The sequence below is a fragment of the Vicia villosa genome, linkage group LG3, assembly GCF_029867415.1.
Source record: "Vicia villosa cultivar HV-30 ecotype Madison, WI linkage group LG3, Vvil1.0, whole genome shotgun sequence".
Taxonomy (NCBI): domain Eukaryota; kingdom Viridiplantae; phylum Streptophyta; class Magnoliopsida; order Fabales; family Fabaceae; genus Vicia; species Vicia villosa.
In genome coordinates, this window is record NC_081182.1 from 176,812,255 (window position 1) to 176,828,089 (window position 15,835).

Consider the following 15,835-nt stretch of genomic DNA (forward strand, 5'->3'; position numbering starts at 1 on the left):
TTGGCTTTGTCAACTTCAAGTCCTTTGGAAGAAATTTTGTGTCCAAGAACCACTCCTTCGGTGACCATAAAATTGCATTTTTCCCAATTTAGCACAAGGTTAGTCTTCACACATCTCTCCAACACCACCTCAAGATTCTTTAAGCATAGGTCAAAAGACGATCCATACACCCAAAAATCATCCATGAACACCTCAATACACTCTTCAATCAAGTCCGCAAAGATGGCTTGCATGCATCTTTGGAATGTAGCCGGAGCATTACATAGTCCAAAAGGCATTCTTCGATAAGCAAAAACACCAAATGGACATGTAAAAGCGGTCTTCTAATGGTCCGACGGGTTCACCAAAATTTGGCTGTAGCCCGAATAACCATCTAAAAAGCAATAGAAATTCTTACCGACTAACCTTTCCAACATTTGATCCATGAAAGGCAATGGGAAATGATCCTTCCATGTTGCTTGATTTAATCTTCTATAGTCAATGCACATTCTCCCCCCGGTTACCGTTCTTGTCGGAATCAACTCATTCTTTTCATTTCGGATAACCGTCATGCCACCTTTCTTAGGAACAACTTGCACCGGACTTACCCATTCGCTATCGGAAATAGGATAAATCATCCCGGCCTCCAATAGTTTAACTACTTCCTTTCTCACAACTTCCTTCATTGATGGGTTGAGCCGCCTTTGAGGTTGAGCAACTGGTTCGTAATCATCCTCCATCATGATTTTGTGCATGCAATACGCGGGGCTAATACCTTTCAAATCGGATAAAACCCACCCTAGTGCACCTTCATGCTTCTTTAACACGTCAATTAAGCGCTTCTCCTCTTGAGTAGACAAGGAATTACTAATGATCACCGGCTTAGTGAAGTTGAAAAACATACTTCAAATGAGATGGCAACATTTTCAACTCTATTTTTGATTCTTCCACTTTCTTCTCTGCATTTAACTCTTCTACTTTTTCTTCATTATGATCAATCTCCCCACAAGATTCAAACTCATTCAAGAATGCTTCCATTTCTTTTTCTTCAATCTCGGATAAGACATTGTATGCTCCTATAAGAGATCTTTCCAAAGGACTAGAGATGTGAACTTGATTAGCAACCTCCTCGATCTCCTCGTCGGTAGCATCGACTCGAAATGTATCATGTTTATCCTTGGGATGCTTCATTGCTTTAAAGAGATTGAAAGTGACTTCTTCATCTTGCACTCTCACCTTCATAAGACCATCGTCTATGTCGATCATCATCCAGGCTGTTTTCATGAAAGGTCTTCCAAGTATCAATGGTACATCACGGTCTTCTTCCATATCAACTACCACAAAATCTACCGGGGACAAAAATTTGTCCACTTTGACTAGCATGTCTTGCGCAACTCCGTAAGGAGAGGTGAGAGACTTATCGGCTAGTTGCAAAGTCATTCGGGTTGGCTTCATCTCTATGTTTCCCAATCTCTTGATGATAGACAACGGAATTAAATTAATGCTTGAGCCCAAATCAACCAAACTGTTACCTATGTAATGACCTCCAATTGTAACCGGCAAAGTAACACGTCCCGAATCGGCTTCTTTCTTTGGTAGTGTCTTTTGGATTATGGCACTACAACGAGCATCAAGTAGAATAGTCTCCTCTTCCGAATACCTCTTTTTCTTGGTGAGAATGTCCTTCATGAACTTTGCATATTTTGGCATTTGTTCTAACGCTTCGAAAAATGGGATATTCACTTGGAGTTGTTTGAAAATATCCATAAACCTAGCGTATTGCCTTGCATTATCCGTCCTTGATTTGGCATGTGGGTATGGTAAGTGTTGGGATGGGATTGTGCTCTTTTGTTCATCTTTCTTTTTATTCCTCTTCACTTTTTTGTTGTTTTTCTCACTTTCTTCATTTTCTTTTCTCTCTTTTTCAACTAATTCTTCCTCTATTTTCTCCTCACTCTTTTCTCCCTCATTTTCAACTATCACTTCCTCCTCTTCACTTTCAACTATTACTTCCTCCTCAATATTTGCACCACTATTCACTTCCTTCCCGCTTCTTGTAACAATGGCTTTGCAATGCTCCTTTGGATTGGTTTGGGTGTTGGCGGAAAAGGATGCTCCCGGTTGTTGCTCGGACAATTGCTTTGCAAGTTGACCCACTTGATTTTCTAAATTCTTTATGGCCGCTTCATTACTCCTTTGATTAGCCATGGATGCTTGCATGAATTGTGTAAGAGTGTCTTCCAACTTTGAGCTTCCACCTTGAGATTGTTGACCTTGTCCTTGTGGATTTGAACTTTGATAAGGACTTTGATGTTGGTAGTGTTGATTGCCGAATCTTGAAGGTTGGAATCCTTGGTTGTTTCTTTGGTAAGGATTGTTGTGAGGTGGAGGTTGCCTTTGATAGCCTTGGTTTTGATTGTTGACATAATTCACTTCTTCACCTTCGGGAGGAGGACAAAACCCGGTAGGATGGTCACCTTGACAAAGTTCACAACTTGCTACTTGAGAATTTATTTGCATTCCATGAATTTCCTTCATTTGTTGTGGGAGCTTCGAGATTTGCTTGGTGAGTAACTCAACTTGTTGAGTGAGAATCTTGTTTTGAGCAAGGATGGCATCATTGGTGTTTAATTCAAGAACACCCGACTTTCTTTGTGATGGACTCCTATCATGTTGAGTTTGGAGATCATTGAGTGCCATACGATCAATTATCATTATTGCATCCTCCGCGCTTTTTGACATCAAAGATCCACCCGCGGTAGCATACAAAAGTGTCTTGTGCACCGGTTGAAGCCCATTGCGGAAGATGTGAATTTGTGTGAGAGCATCAAAACCATGACCCTTGCATTTTCTAGCATGGATTTGAATCTTTCCCAAGCCTCATTTAAGGATTCATTGCTTCCTTGGTTGAAAACCGCGATTGCCGTTTTGGCCTCCATGAATCGGGATTGAGGAAAATATCGTTCTAAAATTTTTTCTTCCAATAGATTTCAATCCGTCATCACATTTGGTAATTGATCAAGATACCATTCTTTGGCTTTCCCAATTAATGAGTGTGGAAATAGTCTCTTGAACAATGATTCTTCATTCGCCGCATCGACTCCCGTTGAACCCGCAATCTCATAAAATTTGGTGAGATGTGCGAAAGGATCCTCATGATCCATTCCGGTGAATGGATTTGCATAGACAAGTTAGAGGATTCCGGTCTTCATCTCCGTATTTGCTCCACCTTGAGCATTGCGTGCAAATTGGGCGGTACGTCTTGGACTATTGGCGGACATTTCGGTTGGAACAACACCCGCCATGTCTCCTTCAAAAGTCTCTACAACTACTTCTTCAATTTGATTGTTAGAAGAAGTAGATGCCTCTTCTCTTTGTCGCTTCTCTTGGGCTAACTTCCTTCTTCTTCGTGTCTTGCTATTGAGCTTTCGGAGTGTTCTTTCAATTTCGGGATCGAAATGAAATTGCTCTTCGGTAGCTTTTTCCCGCATACACAAGAATCTACAAAACTAGCAAACCAAGTGAAACACAAAAGAATTAAGAATAAAGTAACAAACTTAAAACAATGAACTATTGCAATGCTTGCAATATCAAACGCCAGTCCCCAGCAACGGCGCCAATTTGTTGAATAGTATTTTCAAGGCAAATATTTTTATATCGTATCCACAGAGATTGGGTGATATTACCGCCGTTCTATAGTTACTATTATTTTAAGTTCGGAAGGTAACAAAGTTGTTTTGAATCGCTATTTGTTCTAATCAAGACAATTATAAGACAATAAACTAAAACTTGTTTCAATAATAAAATGATGGCAAGATTGGTTGTGGTTTCACTATTCCTATCTTCTATGTGACTTTAACAACTAATGCATAACTTTAATAGCAATGACAATGTTCTAGTATCCTCTCAACAATGTTTATATCTAAACAAGGTTGTAAAAGTTAATATATTAATCTTTATATGATCTCTCACTCTAACTATCAATATACTAATCTTGATTGTTTGATACAAATAGAAAAGTGGCAAATAAATCTATCTCTAGCATTTATTCACTACTTGATAAAATGTTGTAGACCAAGACTTGAAATATATTTCTCAATCATAAATCAAATCTAAATATAAAGATAAAACAACAACATTCATCCATTTCAATACTAATGAAGTTCATACAAAGTGCTAGAGAAAATACATAGTTAACAAGGATAGCTACTACCTCAAATCTTGTCAAAGTGGGATTTAGCTACTCATCACCATGGTTGACAGAAACAGAGATGGAGAAGAAACTATGAGCATCAATCTCTTACAAAGGTGCAAGCTTTTCTCTCTAAAACCCTAGCTTAAATGTTTGGTTTACAATGAATAGAATAATCCCCTGGTTCTCTTTTTCTTTTATCTAAAGTAACCCCCCAAAATTCGTACTAACTGTTCACATTCAAAAGATAAGACCCTCATGACAAGTGGCAGACCAACAAAAAGAGAAGTTCTGATTCACAGCGTTTGCGGCGCCAAGACTGGTTTGCGGCGCAAACTCTTCAATTTCTGCCACATCAGAATCCAACCAAAAATTAAGAGCAGTTGGGATTTTTGCAGTTCACGACGCCAAGACTGGTTGCAGCGCGAACAGAATGAATCAACACTCCTTTGCTTCTCCAAGTCTTCAAGCAATTCTTCTTCAAGAGCGGTATTCACCTTCATTTCCTATGATCTTGAAAGCTCTTCAAAAACCACTACAAAACTAACAAACATGTGAAATAACTATTCAAATAAATCTAAAACCAACAAAATTGAAAATTTACTAAATTGTATGAATAAAAGTGTGATTATTGGATGAAAAGTGGTTAATGGGACCAAAAATAATATAAGAAAATTAATACTATTTGGTCCCTAACAAATAGAAATATGGCAAATGATACTAACAGAATATGACATTCAATACACAACACAAAAAGCAATCAAAGGAAGTGTGGTGGCAGACCACTTAGCTCTGCAAGCTGTAGACGACTATCAATCTATGAGTTTTGAATTTCCAGATGAGGATGTTATGCTTGTTACTGATTGTGAACAACCTGTTCCGGATGAAGGACCTGAACCAGGATCCCGATGGACCATGGTTTTTGACGGAGCTTCGAATGCACTCGGTAATGGTATTGGCGCTGTGATTATCTCTCCAGCAGGTGGACACACTCCATTTACAACAAGACTATGCTTCGATTGTACCAACGATATGGCTGAGTATGAAACATGTATCTTAGGTCTCAGAGCTGCTATTGACTTAAGAATCATGTTCTTGGAAGTATATGGGGATTCAGCCCTAGTGATTAGTCAGATCAAAGGAGAGTGAGACACGAAGCATCCTAATCTCATGCATTACAAGGATTTGGTGTTGTTTTTGATTCCTTATTTCGAAGAGATTACTTTTGAACACATTCCCCGAGAAGAAAATCATTTGGCAGATGCATTAGCTACTATGTCATCCATGTTCAAGGTCAGATGGGACAATGAGGCTTCTATAGTTATTATTGAAAGATATGATGAACCGGCATACTGTTGCGAGATAGCTACTAAAGAGGTTGAGGAAAAACCATGGTTTTACGAAATAAAAAGATATCTCGAAGCTCATGAATACCCCGAAGGGGCATCTATCAACGACAAGAAGTTCTTAAGAAAGTTTGCTTCCAAGTTCTTTCTGAGCAATGGAACCCTATACAAGCGCAATCATGATTGAACTCTGCTTTGTTGTGTAAACAAGAAGGAGGCGGAAGAGATTATGGAAGACATGCATGACAGTATCTTTGAAACTCATTCTAGTGGACACACTATGGCAAAAACGATTCTGAGAGCGGGTTACTACTGATCCACTATGGAAACTGACTGCCATCAGCATTCCAAGACTTGTCACAAGTGCCAAATCTACGCTGACAAAGTACACGTACCTCCAGTTCCACTAAATGTTCTGACTGCTCCTTGGCCTTTTGCAATGTGAGGCATTGATATGATCGGGGAAATCAAACCCACTGCTTCCAATGGACATTGTTTCATCCTCGTGGCCATTGATTACTTCACCAAATGGGTAGAAGCTGCTTCATTTGCTTCTGTAACCAAGAATGTGGTGGCCCGATTCATTAAGCATAACCTCATCTGTCGGTATGGCATCCCTGAAAGGATTATCACAGACAATGGTACCAACTGAACAACAAGATGATTATTGAACTCTGCACGTAGTTCAAGATCAAGCACCACAATTCTCCTCCTTATAGACCAAACATGAATGGCGTGGTAGAAGCCGCCAACAAGAACATAAAGAAGACAGTGCAGAAGATGACAGTGACTTACAAGGATTGACATGAGATGTTACCATTTGCTCTTCATGGTTACCGCACTTCGACACGTACTTCAACCGGGGCAACCCCGTTCTCACTAGTCTATGGCATGGAAGCAGTACTACCGATTGAAGTTCAGATTTTATCTCTAAGAATCACGACGGACACAGAACTAGATGAAGATGAGAAAAGCAAAAAAGTTAAGGGAAGAGAGAAAAGCATTAGAGATTTATAGAGGTTCAGTCTAATAATGTGACTTACTCCTCTCCCCAACAACTTCTTCTTGAGAGTTTCCACTATGATGTGAATTTTTTACAAGATTTACCCACAAACCTACTTACATAAGGGTTGAAGTTTTACAATGGCTAACTTCCTAACCAAACACGAAGTTTTAACTACCAAGACCTCCCAACAAGGAGATTTTCCACAAGGAAGAGCTCAAGCCAACTAAGAGCTTTTAACATGGGCTGATCCCACCAACCTATTGCGAGTTTTAATAACGGATACCTCTCAACAAAGCATATATTTTAATCTATTTACATGAATAACCCAACAAGAGCTTTTTACTTGGTTTAGCACACAACCAAAATAAAATACCTCCTAATGAGATTTTACGATATTTCCCTTACACAAGACCCAAACCTCTCACATATATAAATCTTCAGTAACAAAAGCAGTTCACGTGAAGACTTCACTTAAGAGTGTTGTCAACATAAAAAACAATTAGATTAATACAGACGCCATACCTGTAAGCACATAGATCCATGGTTGATGCCTATTTTTGCCATTATAACACGAAGACCCAATGGCAATGAAGAAAAAGAAACTATTATTGTGTGGTTATACGTGCTTAACATGCTTAACATGTTTTGATGACGATAAGGGGGGGGGGGGCTCGTAAACATCATCAAAGAAAGAAGAAGGAGTAACTTAAATCAAAAGTGAGAAGTTTATGATGAATGGGTTAAAATAATCAAATGTAAAAGAACAACATCAAGAAACAAACTTATCATGTAATCAAGTTGTCTTATTTTTTCTATGATCAAATATGTAAGTTAGTGTTTTTCTCTCAAAGTACTAATCTTATACACACTCTTTCAAAATCTATTTCAAAACTTCATATATTTTCAAACTTTTTTCTTCTAAAAACCACTTTGTAAATTCTCAAATATTTTTTATAAATACAAATATAATTGATTAGGAAGTTTATATAATTGATTATGAAGTGAAACTCGACTTGTAATCAATTATGGTAGATTTGTAATCAAATTATGAGTTGAAATTTGCCCAGTAATCAATTATGCTTATGATCTAGCAAAACTTTTTTTTATTTACAAGTCATAATCGACATAGGTCGTAGTGTAATCGATTATGTACTAGATCAACCCTTTCAAAATTTTCATTTTCGTCTACAATTTTTTACTATAAAGAACGTATTGTTTTCATTTCAAAACACAATACATTTTTAGAAAACACCTTCTCCTCTACTATCGATGGCTATTACTTTTAATACTCATTTCTGATAAAATTTTAATGTTGAGAAATTAAATGCTTAGTAGAATTTTTTTGTGTAATCGTTCCTTTATTTTATGATATATAATTGTAAACCAAAAAAGTTATTGTTCTCTTAAACAATATAAGTTACAAGTTGAACTTGAGATACAAACTTAGTGTAAGAAGGTTGTGGGAGAATCTTATGCTAAAAGTTATATGGTAGTGGAAATATCAAGATGATATCCTTGTGGATTGGAGTAGAGCTTATGTCAAAGCTTTTAAATACAATTACAAATACTAGAACAATGTTCCCATTCCAACATTTTTATTCCACATATCTCACGTCCAAATAACTTCAACCAATTTTGATAAGGCCCAAGGGATGCTTTAACTTAGACAGGATTGGAAAATTTTGAAGTGTATATGGACAACTTCAAGGATATATACTATCTTGTTACCCTCCCTGAATCATGGCGCTCAAGAGAGCCTTTTGCAAAATTCCAACAAAATATGTTGACCTTAATGACTATTCATCGAGGTACTCCACCTCTACTCCCCAAACTCCCACTCGCTGCAAAAATGTGTGGATAAGTTACCAGAGTTTTGGGCCTTTAAGACTTGTATATCGACCTAGTGACTTATTAGAAGAAGAATACCTAAAGAATAGTCTCACTAAGTTCTGGGAAGATATAGACTATGTGGACGATATGGATCCTTTTGATGAGAATCCATAAAAAATGAATAAACGTCTCATTAAATTCTGCCTATTGGTTGAGGCGACCACCATGGAAGATAAGAAAAACATTTTTGTCGAGGATGGATTATTTTACAAACATTTTAATATTTGAAGCTTCTTTATAAAGTTGTTTTTGTTTACTTACCATGGTTTTTTTTCTTGTCTTGCAAAAATATGAGTTCTATCGATGCCATGCTTAAGATAAAAAGAGGAATAAATAACACACTTTCCTCCATTAGTCATCCATACACTGGAATTCCATAGAGGTCACGGTAGAAAACGAGATGGTAGTCAATCTTAAGGAAGCTTCTCGAGCTATATAACAAGGGACAATTGTGTTGCAGGGACATCTCATGAGGTAGAAGGAATGACAATATCAAAAGGAAGGGTCATTGACTCCCCAAAGGCGATTATAAAAGAAGCCTCATCAATGGCTTAAGGGCAATACCTGTAAGAAAACTTCCTATATGATGGTAAACAAATACTCTAATAATAGGAGATTTGACAAAGGTCTTGTTGTGGATGGACCATCCTCAAATATGTCAAGAGAGTATGAGATTATCTAATAAAGGTTGAATCTTGTAGCGAATGAACACACTCCCCATTCTTACACACTATAACCTTTATTTGTCACTCCTAGGCCCAAGACGACTAAAGAACTTCATAATGTTATCCAAGAAAAGGTACACCTATTTTGCTAACCTGACTAAGACGACTCGTCGAGAGGCGATATGAAAATGGCCTATTAAATGCATAAGGATGTTACTTTCTTTCTTGACCTTTGGTGCTATCTTTGAACAACCAATATGTGAAAGATGTTGAAATTGGTTGTGTAGTCGTGTTTGTTTCATTTGATAATGCCTTTAAGTGACCACCATATAAGGTCTTCTGTTACAATGGTAGAAGTCTTCAATGATCATATACGGGGTGCCTGCAAAGTTAGCACTCTAACTCTTAAGTCATTAAATGAGAGATGTATAATTTGCAAATGCGAGTGTGAATAATACTTGTGCCGACTCCGAGTCATGCTTATATATGGATGATAATTAAAATTGTTACTAATTGACCCATCGTAAGATGCAAATAACTGTTGTATAAGAATTAACAATTAATACAAATACAATGTCTTCCTTCTATGTGACATTTCAATGTGGAAATTTACCTACTTCAGTGTGGAGATTTACCTATTCACCAGCGGGTGAAATGCTTTAGTTGGATTAAATCAATCTTATTAAGTATTTGGCTAACTCAAAATAATAAGTAATCATTAAATATTCACTTATTTTATATTATATTTTACATTTTAAATTATGAAAAAAAAGAAAATGCACTAACAGTGTAAAATATTTTTACATTGTCAAATTAAAATTACATGACAAATTTAGGGGTGGCAATAAAATCCATTAAGAGAATATCCATCCAATCCATCCAATAATTTATCCATCCAATCCATCCATTAACCAAAAAACAAATTTAATGGATTGGTCCAATCCATCCATCAAACTACATGGATGGATTCAATCCATCCATCTCATTTTATAAATCCAATGGATTTTAGTTTATTACTTATTAAATTACTTTTTTATTAAAAAACATGAAAAATTTAAAATTAAACAATTTTTTAACATTTTTGTTTCTCATAATATTCACACCCATAAATTTTCTTTCTTGTATCATATTGTAAAAAAGTATGAATATTAACGTTAGTATTAACGTTAAAATTGATGATGCAGGATTAATGATGCAATATGTACAATATCTCCTTGAAAAAAATTAATGATGCTAGATACCTTGTCTATATTTAATTTAATATTAACGTTAAAATTGCTTAATTGGTACGCATTGAATTTATTTAATTTAACATTCATGTTAAAATAGTTTAATTGCGACACAATGAATGTTAATTTTCTTTCGATAAGTTAGTTGGTTAGAATTAGAAAGTTAATAAAAAAAAGTAAAGTTAATCAAGACGTTAGTTGATTAGAGTTACTATAGAGACAAGTATTTATAATTAAAATTCTTTTAAAAAGTTTCATAAAAAATTGTTTTTGTAAAATTAATAAAAAAAAAAAGAATTTAAGTTAATTTTATGGATGGATGGATATCCATCCATTAGAAATACCTTAATGGATGAATTGGATGGATTATATCCGTGGATGGATTGGATTGGATTTTTCAAAAGAAAATTTAGTGGATTGTTAATGGATTAATGGATCGTTTTGATCCATCCATTAACAAACCAATCAAAATCCATCCAATCCATCCATTTTGCCACCCCTAGACAAATTAAAGCATTTTGATTGGTTATATGTCTAAAACTGTTTTACACTGACAGTGTACTATCTTTAAACTCTTAAACTATTATGTACCGTACTTTTATAAAATTAGTTAATTAGTTAATATTAATAAATATATTTATCGTACTTTTATAAAATTAGTTAATATTAATAAATATATTTATAATTTATAATTCAAATATTTAAAAACTAATTCAAACCAAACCATGAAAAAATCATACTAAATTATAATCCTAGAAGTTCTTCCCACCAAAATTTCCCGCCAAAATCTATAATAAATTATTAATTAATTAAATATATAATAAATCAATAAAAAACTCACATTATAACTCTTTTTTGATTAATTGATTAAATAAATATTAAAAAAACTTCAACCTCATATTTCATTTAGTTAATTAATTAAATAAAAAATTGAAAAAATAACCTCACTGTTCCATTTTTTTAATTACTTAATTAACTTAAAATATTAAAAAATAATGATAACTACCACGTCATATTTCATTTAGTTAATTAATTAAATAAAAAATTGAAAAAATAACCCCACTCTTCCATTTTTTTAATTACTTAATTAACTTAAAATATTAAAAAAATAATGATAACCACCACGTTCATAAAAATTTCTTGCACATAAAATTAATTAAATAAAAAAATTAAAATTTATAACATAACAATTAATTAACTAATCAAATAAAATAATAAAATAATAACATAAATTTTAACCCCACTAAACTCATTTCTAATTAATTAAGTAAATTCAAATTAAAATTAAAAAATAAAACCATATTAAATTATAATCTTATAACTGCCAAAATTAAAAACTCTATTCATTTACTCATTCTTTTCAACCACCTCCCCACACAAGATAAATATTTTCTCACACTATGATACTCATAACCCACTTTCTCTTATATAATATTAGTTGACTAACTCCACGTTTTCAAATTAAATAAATGTCTCAATCAAAAAAATCACGAACTCAGTAACAATGAAAAACTAACTCAAAAGCCACTACCCCACTAACAAATAATAAAACTACCTCATATAATATTTTAAAATGTTACTCAAATCCCACTACCCCACTAACAAATAATAAAACTACCTCATACAATATTTTAAAATGTTACTCTTACATTTTGCTATATATACCTAAACTCTCATGTGTTCTCATACAATGTTTTAAAATGCTGTTCTATCACACAGTTTGTCATACCTAAACTCCCATGTGTTCTCACGTTTCATTCTACATCTAAGTTTCTTTTTTTATAAGTTTGTTTTCTCATTCATCCTTCTTATGCTTTTTCTATTTTTTTGACAATCTTTACCGTCTTTTTATCATACTAAATTATACTCTTATAAAGTTGATTTACAAATTTTCTTTTCTTTGCATTTTAATTTATTATTATTTGCTAATTTTTTTGTTATATTGATTTTTGCTGGATTAAATTTTGAATCATCAAAAAATGTATTTTGTTGACAAACAATTTGGATGTGTCATAATAGAGGTTTGGTTAAAAGATTAATTAAATTATTTATTATCATGTGATGATTTTTTTAAATTATTTTTTCATTATGTTTAATATTCATATATCTATTCGATTCTTTTTTTTTTAATTTATTATTGTCTACTAATTTTTTGTTATATTGATTTTTCACCACTAACTCATTTTATATTAAAATTCAACTTCTCATCTTCTCATCTTTATTAATTTATTAATAAATTTTACAAAAATTATAAAAGAAAAAATTATTGATAAAAAGTTAGAGTTTAAAGGTAGTGCACTGACAGTGTAAACAAACTTTACACATATATCCAATCAAAATCCTTACACTTGCCATGTCATATTAATTTTTTTAAATTAAAATTGTGTTTTAATTGGATGCATGGTTGTGATTGGTTGACAGTGTAAAAATATTTTACACTGTCAGTGCATATCCCTTTTTCTCAAAAAGTTATTAATATTGCTATGAGTAATCATTCTTCTATTTATGATTTTTATTTTCTTTCGCAAATTTTGCAATTTTATACAAAATTATACTCTTATAATACTCTTATAATGTTTTTTTTTTTATTCTTAGTTTCTTCATTTCTTAATTTATTATTCTTTGCTGATTTTTTTTGGTCATGTTTAATTTTTAAAATTTAATTTTTGAAGACATTTGATTTTTAATTTAACTAGTAACAAACCCGTGCATTCGCACGGGTTCTCGTACGGGACGCGCATTTGTTTCAGATGTATATTTTTTAATACGAAAATGTCTAGTATCCATGAAAAAATAATAATTAAATGTATAGAAAAATGTCTGGTACCCGTGAAAAAATAATAATTGAATGTATAGAAAAATATCTGGTATCCGTGAAAAAAATTAAATATTTTAATCAATAACTTCATGTTCTCATTAATGTTCAATATTATGATCAATAATTTGACAGTCCGGTTAATATTCAATATTTTGAACAATCACTTCACGTTCCCGTTATAATTATTTTAATTTGATGTTATAAAAAATAAAAATGATCATCTTAGTAAAATACTATTTTCAACATCGAAATTTTAAATTTAATAAAAAAATTATGTAATATTTATATGTGGGAGTCATTTAATTGTTCAACTGTGCATAAAACACATTGCTGATAGCATTACATGCCTATAATTTAAGAAACGCGCGAGAGATACTATGTATGAATTTGTTTGAAAATTCTAACCTAGTATATAAGTTCTTTATATTAAAGATTTTACTAAAAAATAGGAGACCGCAAGTAGTACTTACCTGTAAAGAAAATGAGAAAAGTTACATATCAATTGGTTAATTTGATTATAAATCTATATAATATAAGATAACAACAACTGAGCAGTGTCACAACAGTAGATGTCAAAGTACTGTCTTGTGACTCTTGTCAAATCAGTATTATAGCATAGCTAGAATAAACACATCAAATAGGATAGCATAGGGAAATGATAAAATATAAAATAATAATATCATATATATTATATTCAAGTAAATAGTACATTATCCGAATCATAAATTATAACTGGGTTAGTCTCCTCAAGACTTAATCAAGCATGTAATTCATGAAATACATAGTGATTCACCACTTTTTGCTTCCTATATAAACCACAAAAACTTGAAATCCATTCAATTTTTCAAAATGTGATTCACACTGTCAATTTAACCAAAATATTTTCATCTGTTATAATTATAAATTAATTAAAAATATAATTATATATATATATATATATATATATATATATATATATATTGAATTATTTTCTTTATTTTTTTATATTCACAAATATAACGTAATTCTCATTAATATGATATTTTTTAATTTCAAATTTATTACATATTTAATATTCTTAAGATAGTTAAAAATAAATTTATTCATTATTTAATAAATTTTTATGTGCATTGTTGTTGACTTTTTATTTTGTAGATTTTTTAGATCAATACTACATATGTTTTTAATAAAATATATTTTTGTAGATCAATATATGTGCATTGTTGTTGGCTTTTTATTTTGTAGATTTTTTTACATAAAATAAATTTTGTAGTTGCGGCAAACACGTCAAGTTCCTTTTTTATATATATTCTTACAAACTGATTAAATTTACCTTTCTCTTTCACTGTGTTGTCTTGTCACTTATATTCCCCGTAAAAGTTTTATATGGACAAAAATCATAGCAGAGTTGTAGAGTTACATCATTTATAGGTCTATGCAATAATTAGAAAAGAAATAAATAATAAAAAAGTACACAATGTTCACTTTTTCACGTTACCTATTTGCTACTTTATTTGAAATGCTTTTGAACATTTTCAGTATTGGTTAGAGATATTGGATAGACATGATAGAGATAATGCATTGACAGAGTGGGCGATGGAGTAGAAAACACTTTCATGTAAAAAGAAACTTCCCAAACATACCAGTTGAAAGTACTGCAGCAACAATAAATAAAAATAAATAACAGAATTAGAGAGAATTCCATTTCTCAAACAGACAAGGGCATTATAACATTGATAGGAACATTATTGACACTATACTTTATAGAGTTTGGTCACATAAGAAGTATATGAAACAATTAGCAAACTTATGTTATAGTTTATGAATAATTAGTCCTTTGGTGTATTGGTTTTGGGCTTATGACTTTGCGATCGCCTTTTGTTTGTATTGTTTGATTGAATTAATCAAAGATTATTGGTTAAAAAAAATAGTTGAATTGAAATTGTAAGACTACTATAAAGATAATGATATACATAGGAATTAAATGTGGTTCAAGTATAATACTTAAAAATTTCGAAACATCAAACAAACTAATGTATTTAACAAAAATCAATATATTATATAATAAATATTAAAATATTGAAGAAATATGTTACTTTATATAAAATTTCTGTTATTGAAATATATATTTATCTATTTCTTTCAAATTACTTTTTTGTTGAAAAATAAAATATTTAAATAATTATCAATTTTAAAGTTTAAAGCAAGAATATTATTATTTTATAAATAACACAATTATTTATTGGAAAGAAAAAAATTAATGTAATTAAATTATAAATTTATTAAAAAAGATAATTAATGTCATAAAGAATAATAAAATTTATTAATAGTGTAATAACAACTTTATGGTATAAATGGAAGAAAATGATATTAACGTAAATTGATTATAATTTTGTTTATTTTTAATTTATTTTTAATTAGTATTTTCATTTATTATTCAATTTTTTTAAAATTAATTTTTATAACTATGACTTGATATAAATTACATAAATTGTATATTTATTGTATTTATGATGTAAAGTTGAAGAATACCTAATATATTATTGGTTGGTGCAAAATATTTTTAATCCTTATAATAATATTTTTATGCAAGTTGGAAGGGTTGGACCAACTTTCTATGTCTTTTAAATATTGGGAAGTGTATGCCTAAAGATATGTCAGTGGTCATAATATCACCTATGGCCACTTAATATAATTAGATGTGATAGAATTGTGAAATCAGTCATAGTCT

The 15,835-nt window shown here is 31.7% G+C and overlaps 1 protein-coding gene across 1 annotated transcript; it reads right to left on the reverse strand.

The window, feature by feature from the left end:
* Positions 1-861: 861 nt before the first annotated feature.
* On the reverse strand, positions 862-2,187 carry LOC131659439 (uncharacterized). The gene is made up of 2 exons (XM_058928629.1): positions 1,935-2,187; positions 862-1,700 (listed from the first exon to the last, which is right to left on the reverse strand). Exons 1-2 carry the CDS (start codon positions 2,185-2,187, stop codon positions 862-864), a joined length of 1,092 nt encoding a protein of 363 aa, XP_058784612.1.
* Positions 2,188-15,835: the final 13,648 nt, after the last annotated feature.